The sequence below is a fragment of the Drosophila busckii genome, chromosome 2R, assembly GCF_011750605.1.
Source record: "Drosophila busckii strain San Diego stock center, stock number 13000-0081.31 chromosome 2R, ASM1175060v1, whole genome shotgun sequence".
In the NCBI taxonomy this organism is placed as follows: Eukaryota; Metazoa; Arthropoda; class Insecta; order Diptera; family Drosophilidae; genus Drosophila; species Drosophila busckii.
Genome location: NC_046605.1, coordinates 12202902 through 12211453, shown reverse-complemented (window position 1 = coordinate 12211453; position 8552 = coordinate 12202902). Strand labels below are relative to the sequence as shown.

General features: G+C 40.6%; 2 protein-coding genes across 2 annotated transcripts; one reads left to right on the top strand and one right to left on the bottom strand.

Moving 5' to 3' along the window:
• Window positions 1–140: 140 nt before the first annotated feature.
• Window positions 141–1435, bottom strand: LOC108595450. Its single transcript, XM_017980690.2, has 3 exons — window positions 597–1435; window positions 349–545; window positions 141–284 (listed from the first exon to the last, which is right to left on the bottom strand). The coding sequence occupies exons 1-3, from the start codon at window positions 1418–1420 to the stop codon at window positions 190–192; spliced, it is 1116 nt and encodes a 371-aa protein (XP_017836179.1). The 5' UTR covers window positions 1421–1435; the 3' UTR covers window positions 141–189.
• Window positions 1436–3167: 1732 nt separating this feature from the next.
• On the top strand, window positions 3168–4529 carry LOC108594714. Its single transcript, XM_017979853.1, has 4 exons — window positions 3168–3435; window positions 3498–4113; window positions 4165–4358; window positions 4423–4529. The coding sequence occupies exons 1-4, from the start codon at window positions 3168–3170 to the stop codon at window positions 4527–4529; spliced, it is 1185 nt and encodes a 394-aa protein (XP_017835342.1).
• Window positions 4530–8552: the final 4023 nt, after the last annotated feature.

Sequence of the window (8552 nt, the reverse complement as noted above, 5' to 3'; positions counted from 1 at the left end):
GCTTATCGCTGATGAGTTGTTGTCAACAAGCGCTCGCTGCTGTTGATAGCATCGCAAATATTGTATCTATAATTGATAACTCGCTGCAAAGTGTGAGAAACAAAGGCGCACCTTGTTATCTAACTAATAAAACACAATAATTAAATGTTGAGAGCACTGTTAATTTTATTTGCACAAGCGTCGTCGCAGTTAGTCAATTGTATAGGTAAAAGCAAAGCCAGCATCGTTGGGCTCAAAGTACTCATCGCTGTTGAAAAGCACAAGCAATGGACCCGGGTTGTTGCCTAAAATAAACGAAAAGAGAGCTTGAGGCAGTGAGAGCTTTTCAAAGCTTTCGCTTGTGCTTACTGCGAATGAGCACATCCTTGTTGGTGGCGCCACAGAAGTAGGTGGCGTGTTCGTTCTGCTCCACTAGCTTGGCCTGCGGCACCATCAGAAAATCAGCGCTGCGCACATTGGAGCTGCTGCTGCGATAACATGAGCTATCGGTAAGCAGAGTGCTGGCCGCGGTCTCGGCGCCCACATGGAAGAAGTAAGAGCGAATGCTGTGGAGGCAGCGTTATAACAATTGTTTATAATATTATTAAATTACTTACGTTAGGCCATTGGTTTGTGTGGTGCGACGGAAGCAGATGGCGTAGTTCATATGCGATGGGTAAATGCCGTGGCCATCGTTGTAATTAAATGACTTTACCACTCCCTTGGCTTCTGGGAAGTACTGCAGACAGCCGGGAGGCGCCACAAAGAAGCCGTCCTTAATGCTGCTGGAGCGCGCCTCGGGCGCCTCAAGTTCACGCACAGCTGCGCCCACCGGACACTCCAGCTGTGTGAGCTGCATATTCCAGTCGGGTGTTGGCAGATTGACGCCGCCAGCGCGATTGGCCAGCACCAGCAGCAAGTCCAGCTTCGACTCGCCGGCGCTGGCATTGAAGTTCACATAGATATGCTGCCAGGTCTCCACGCCGCACAGCCGCAGTCCGTTCACCTCAAAGTAATCCTGCTGGCACTCGGCCGTCATCAGGCCCGTATTCGCCTGCTCCTGTATCGTGGGCTGCGCCAGTGTCATGGCGAAATCAATTCTCAGCTGGCACACCTGCTTGCTGTAGGCCTTGACATGATAGACGCACTCCCTGGGCGGATTCGCTGGCTTCACTAGATTAATATCCTTCGCCGATGTGGTGCCACCACAAGCGGGCTTGGCCACTGAAGCCGCCTGCGCTGCGCTCACTGCGAGCAGCGCGATGGCTAAAATCACTTTCCTCAGGCCTCCCATCAGTTTGCTGTTTGTGGCTCTATTAGGCTGTTGGCGGCTTTTATAGCAATGCAGTCGCAGCTTGGGCGCATAATTAGCATTGTAAGTGTAGCAAGTACGATAAGTTTTATCGTTACTGTTGTAGCATTTGCTAAAGTTGGCAAACATTTCAATTACTGTTCGCGTTGTCTGCACGTTTGATAAGCTCCAGAGTCTGTCAACTGCAGATTGCCATGCAAATTCAACTACGAGCATGGACTGCTTGATTGCTGGGGCAACTAAAAATAGCAAAAAAATATTTAAATTATGACTTCAAAGCAGTTAAGCCCGCTTGAATATGCAAAACCAAATTTTAATTATTATAATCAAAATGACACACAAAAGTAATGTGCAGATTTCATTTATAAATCGAAACTTTTATCAATTACTATGCTTGCATTTTATTATGAGTAAAATGATTTTGACATTATGGAATTATTTGATTATAATTCATTCATTCATAAGAATGTTCAATGCATATTTTTAATAAATGCGCAAAGAGCAAAATGGAAATCGTACAAGCTTAAATTATAAACCAAATGCAAATCATATGAATTGTGAGAAGTTAAAATGACAGATGCTGTCAAATGAAATTTAATTGTCATATAATGTTAACTAAATATAATTCGTTGTAGTTCAGGCTGCTTGGGGACTTCATAATCTTCGTTGCAATGCAAAAGTGTAGCTGAAATATAATTTTTAGCATTAAAGCAATGAATTTATTGTAAATGCTGCAATATACTTCAGTTGGTTAGCTTTGAACATTGTTTAACTATAGCCCTGGACTTAAGTTAATTTTGAAAGAATGCAATTTACAATTTTATTTTTTGCAAACCTTAATTGCAGCTATAGCAAAGTTGTTCTTATAGTAGTTTACCATAGCCTATTGAATTAAAAGGACTGTCATCTGCAGAGATATAAACAAAAATAAATTCAGTGGTGAATTAAATTAAATTCTCGGATTTTTATGCTGAGCCTGAACATTACGCATTTATAGTAAAATATTTAGTCGATACGCTAATGCATTTGGCATAATTTCATTTGAATTTACGATACAGCATAATTAATAAAAATGTTTGCAATAAATTCGTTTTGAAAGTAAAAATGGTTTTCTTGTTATATATTTATTTAAATAATTTACGCAAATAACATATATTTTTTGGGAAAGTTATATGTTATTAGTTGTCATTAGTATTGTCTGTACATTTGTTAACTGACGCGCGTATCTTTATTTTTTAGAGTGATGAGCCAATTATTATAAAATGCTTATTATGTTGCATTTATCAGAGAAATTTCCAAAGCAGCACGTAGCAAATTGTGCAATTGAAATTGTTGACAGAATTTCAGTTATTTTTCTAGCTGCTTTTTCTTTTCGATATCAAATTGCTCGGGTAAACAACAACATTTTATCGCAGTTAAAATCAGCTATGGGTGACTGAAAGTGTGAAAGATTTGAGGCTAAAGAAGACATCAGAGCAGCCAGCCAGCAGCCAGCAGCCAGATCGGGGTAAACATAACCCAGTTTAGTTGAATAGTTAGTTGCCGCATTCAAGTTCAATGACTTGAGAGGCGAACTAATGGATTTTAAGTTTTTTCGAATTGTCTTTGCATATGCATGAACGCGCCAATACCAAAAGCGTTCTATATTTGTAATCAACAAATATTGACCAACAATTGGCTGCCAAACACGAAAATCTCATCAGCGGCAGCGTCACTAGGCAGCAGCGGCAGCGGCAGCTGCCACACCACACCTTAGCTTGCTACGCTGCGACGACTTTGCGCTGTGGTATAAAAGCCGCAGCGCTGTGCAGCAAGCAGCTCAGAATAGATGTGAAAGTGTAGGCGAGAGTTAGCAGTGAAGTGAAAGACAAGGATTATGCGCTGGCTATGGAATTTTATGTGCTTGCTGCTCTGCTGTGGCTTAAGATGCGCGCAGGCGCAGGCAGAGACAGAGCTGGAGCTGAATCAAACGACGCCTTTGTTGGCGGCAGGCAGCTGGCGGCAGGCGCGTCGGCGCAACAGCTTAGCGGATAGTTGCAGCACTAACGATGGTGCAACAGGCACTTGCCTCACGCGTTTCAAGTGCATGCGGCAAGGCGGCACAGTCAACGGCTATTGCGGCACTTATGGCGTCTGCTGTGAAAGTAAGTACAAGTTGCAGCAGCAGCAGCAGCTTGTGGCACTCACTTTATCTCTATTTGTGCAGCTAACATGGCTTGTGGCAGCAGCACGCGACTCAAGCGCACAATTATACGCAATCCTGCCACATTCAGCAGCGACATTTGCCAGTACACCATTGAGGCATACAACAACAATGTGCAACAGCTGCGCATCGACTTTGAGCAGTTTGAGTTGCCGCCGCCGACGGAGAGCAGCACGGATGAGCGCCAGCTGGAGTGTGTGGATGCGCTTGAGGTGGGCAACTTTAAGCTGTGTGGCCTCAACTCGGGTCAGCATTTGTATTTGCCCTTCAATGTCGCCTCGGGCATTGATCAGCTGACCTTGACCTTTTCGCTGCCCACGCGCTCGCAGCAGTCGAGCTGGCGTTTGATTGTAACGCAGCTAGAGGCGCCACAGGCGAGCAACAAGCGCAAGCAGTCCAGCTTCAATGGCGTCAATGGGCTGCAGGATCTGCGCAACATATTCGCATCGCATCATGCCGACTACGAGCTGCTGGCGCCTTCGGGTTGCCAGCAATATTATACGGAGCTGTCGGGCAACATACGCAGCTTCAACTATCGCCCCAATATGGAGTCCACCTACTTGCCCGACACGAGCTACACCATCTGCATCAAGTCCATACCCAGCGCCAGCATGATAGAGTAAGTGACTGTCAAACTGTATGCAACTGCAACTCAAACTGTTTTTCGCAGATATTCGTTCAGCAAGTTCGCCATGTCGTTGCAAGTGGGCGAGGGCGAGGGCTACGATGCCGCCTGCCATTCCACAGTGCATACGCCAGGACGACAGGAGGACTACCTGCTCATACCGCAATCCCTGCTGGCCAAGAATACCGCCTATCAGCCCACCTACTATTGCGGCAGCAACGACAATCTGGTTGTCTATGGTAAGTGCCGGCGCAATTGACGCTTTGAACTTTTGTTGTTATCAGATTTCTGCTTTGGCAACAGCCTCGCCGCCCTACATGATGCACTTCTCCAGCGATGAGTTGACCTTGGTGCCCAGCATGGAGACTGGCTTCAGTTTGAACTATCGACTGCGCAGTTCACTGCTGTAAATCCCCCCCCTCGAGCATAAATAAAAGTCAAGAAAACTAATTTATAATGAAATCAACAATTTCCTTTTACTTTTTCTAGCTAAGCTCTCTCGCAGCTCTCAGAACCATAACACATAGAATAGTTGACTTAAACAGGTCTTTATTGTTGTTGTTGTTGTTGCTGCCGCTGTTTATACAGTTACGCACAATAAACATTTGACGAGCGCGCGTCTATTGACTTGGGGTGGCGTGCCGGGCGAGCTAACACTTACTACTGAGTAAGTAGCTGCCCCACCCACCAACTAATTTGGTAGCCACTGGGAAACCTTTCACTTCAAGCAGACAAGGTGTCACATTTAGATGCCTATGCTAATTGCTAGCGTTGAACCGTCTAATGACTTCTTTTTGACAGTTATCAATAATGCGTGGCGAAATTTCATAATAACTTGCCAGCTGGGTAGCATGTACGTTAAGAATACTGTGCGAGTTACGGTTTGAATTAATTAATTTGAAAAGTTAGTTTCATTTATATAAAATACAAATATTTGTATATTATGCTTTTACAACTAAAATAAATTTATCAAAGCCAGATTGATTTATTTAAGTATATTTTATTTTAAAGCTTATTTCTCAGCACATTGTGAGTGTTTTATTAACATTTATATAATAATAAAGCACAAGAACTGTGTAATCTTAATTGTTAAATCAGCAACTACTTTAAACAATTTTTAAAGCGTCTCTATTTTTAGTAAGATTACTCAATATTGATAAGAATAAGACAGCCTGAAGGCCTTTGTTGCTCTGGCTATACCAATTGTACCATAGAATATAAATCTGGGCTACAATTAAAATAAATAAATAAATAAATAAGAATAAGAGGTACATACTATTCAAAACAACAATATTGTATCATATTTTAATAAATTTTATTTTCTAAAATCCAATAATTTTTGTTTGATAAGTTTCTTCACAGCATTTGTTGGAGTTTTATAAACTTTTATATAGAATCATACGTGTGAAAAAATGATTACTTGTCATAATCATTAGTAGCTAATTTTTTTTTGATATAAAATAAAAGTCAAACAATTATTTTTTATATTAACCATTGAAAATTATATATACATTTATAAATTAAATTCATAATCATTTAATAATCACACATTTTTCACAAGCGAATTATATAGTCACTACGATTATTTTACAAAAATAATTTAATTGATTAGTAATTCTAATCGCAATTTAATAGCTATGATTTAAATGTATATGTATGTAATTTATATTTAGACCGATTTGGTTATTACTACATCTCTATTTTGCATAATATTGAACTTCTTTAATACAATATTTATGTTACATATTTTTTCAGAATCTTTTCACAGTTTTATCAACTTTCATAAAGAAAACTTTCATATGCTTAATACTTCTATTCAATGCATAATTGTTTTATTTAAAAATAGTATTACTCTTTACTTTTAGCTATCAAATAGTTGTTAACGCTTTTAACAGTTTAAATGGTAGTCGCGTAGTCGCACATCTTCCAGTTGGCTGCTAGTTTGTTGATGCTTTCGATTCTGTCACTGGGTATTTTTATCCCAGCAGTAGCAACTGAGGCGTGAGTAAACAGAATTGTGGCACAAGTCAATTAGCTGCAGCAGCAGCAGCAGAAGTAGCAGAAGTTTATGGACTTGTCAGCGCACAAGAAGAGGCTGGAAATTGTTCAGAGTCAATGGATTAACACGCTCGTAAGCGTTTGTGTATAAATTTGAGAGTGTGTTTGTGTATTTTGGCAAACAAATTGCAGCAAAGCTTGTTGCAGTAATAGGCAAATTTATGTGTTAACAAGCAAATGGCTTAAAGCTGGCAGCTCAGGTACAAAATGCAGGCCATAAATTAGCTTGCAACAGGCGGCAGCAACAAAGTGCAGCATGAAAAACAAAAAAACAGGCAAATGTGTCTCGTTGCCAGCGTAAAGGCAAGGCAAAGAGAGAGAATGAGACTGTGTGTGTGTGTGTGTTGGCCAAAGATCGACGACGAGGCCAACAGCGCGTCGCAGCTGCAGTGCAAATAACGAAAATGCATTTTAAAATCAACCCAAAAAGCAACCAAAAAGCAAAGGCAAAGTACAAAAAAAAAAACAACGATAAAGAAAACTTGGCCAGCACGCTGGTCACTTCAGGCGCTTGCTCTATCGCACATGCTGCTGCGGCATTGTCTCGCTCTCTCTCTCTCTCTTTCGCACACTCTGCGTATTTAAGTAATGATTTTGCAAAATATGCGCAAAAGTGCCAACAGCAACACCGCAATATGGTGCCCCTAAATGGACTGTAACCGGAAGTGCGAATAGCGCACAGCTGCTGCAAGTATAAAAAGGCAATAAGGGCAGAGGGGCACTAGCCGAGGGGTGTGCTGGAGGGGGGTACAGCTGGCTGTCTGTCTAATTTACTAGTGTGACCAATGGCAGCAAAGACTCGAAACGTATGGCAAAGCTTTAAAAGGACTTAAGGTCTTTAAGCTTTTATTTTAAGCTAATAAGCGCACAACAATTTGTCATGCACACACACACGCACACATTGAGGCACACACATTGACACACAAATGTATGCAAAAGTGGATCAGTGCTGACAGCGGGTTGTATTTTTGGCAACCGGAAACGGAAATTGTAACAAGCAATGTAGTCTGCCCCATGTGTTTATAGCATCAGCTATCTCGCTCTCACTCAGTCACTCTCTCTCTTATTATGGCTCGACACAGTTTATCGTTGGGTGTGTGTTGTCTTATCAACACATTGTCGTGAAAATGAAACGAAAATATTGCACATGTCCTTTCTACTACTCTTGATGCCTTTTATCGAGCAGTTAACAGTTTTGTGTGCTACTTTTATTGCAATGCCTCAACTGAGTGAGTACTATGGGCTATATAAAAGCATTTGTAACAGAGCGTATGCTTGCAATCAATTATTTATTAAATGCAATTAACATTTGCTGAATTGTAAGTTTAAAAATATGTGCATAGAATGGAATATAAGCAAAATTTGAGTTGCAACAGAATTTCAAATCAATCAATCGAAATCAAACTTAAACGAATCGAGATCAGCTTTGAGTTGGTTTAAGGCACCACAAAATCTTCTTTTGAAGACAATAGATACAATTTTAGAGAGTTTATTTGATTCGTAAATTGGTAGAAGTAACTCTAAATTCCAAACCAACAAATCTCTCATGCATAACAAGCGCCGGCCTTTAATACAATTAAGCTGCAAGGACTCACAAAAATCCTGCAATTCAATTCCTCATACGAAACTATGCGGCAACACTCTCTCTCTCTCTCTCTCTCTCTCTCTTCATATTATGCTTGAATAGTAATGCTTACAATTTTTGATTGTACTTAACAAATATTCATTATTTAAAAAAAAAATTAAATCTCGCCAAGTTCTACGCCAGCTTATCGACTAAGCTCAGATTCTTGTGGAGACCTCGAAACTATTTTTTTATAAGCCATGGCCTACTTCGTTAGTATATTTATAGCTTCGTCTTACTCAAACTGAACCTTTGCCCTTTATTTTGCTTATTGCTGCATTTGCTTTCTTTTTTTGTTTCTGGGCTTTCCCTTAAAACATTTCTAAAGACAAAACCAATAAAATCGAAATACAATTGCAATGAGCCGACATACACACACAGACACATACCGACACATATACAATTGCTTTATTTGTTATTGTAGTTGTGTGTTCATTTTGTTGCGCCAGGGCCTGGGCCAGCGTGAGAATTTCACGATGGCAAACTTCAAACTGTGGCTGTGACTGTTGGGTGTGCATTTTTGTTGATTTTTATGGCATATTTTACAGTGCATGTAAATACACACACACAGCTGCACATACCCAATCGTATGTGTGTGTGTGTGTGAGTGTTGGTGTGTGTGCAAGTTGGCAAGAAATAAAATTGAAATGAAATATGCAAACATGAAAAATATGCGCCAGACCAAAATATGCTACGAAAAAAATTGCCAATGCATACACACACACACATACAAAGACAGGCGGCCATTGCA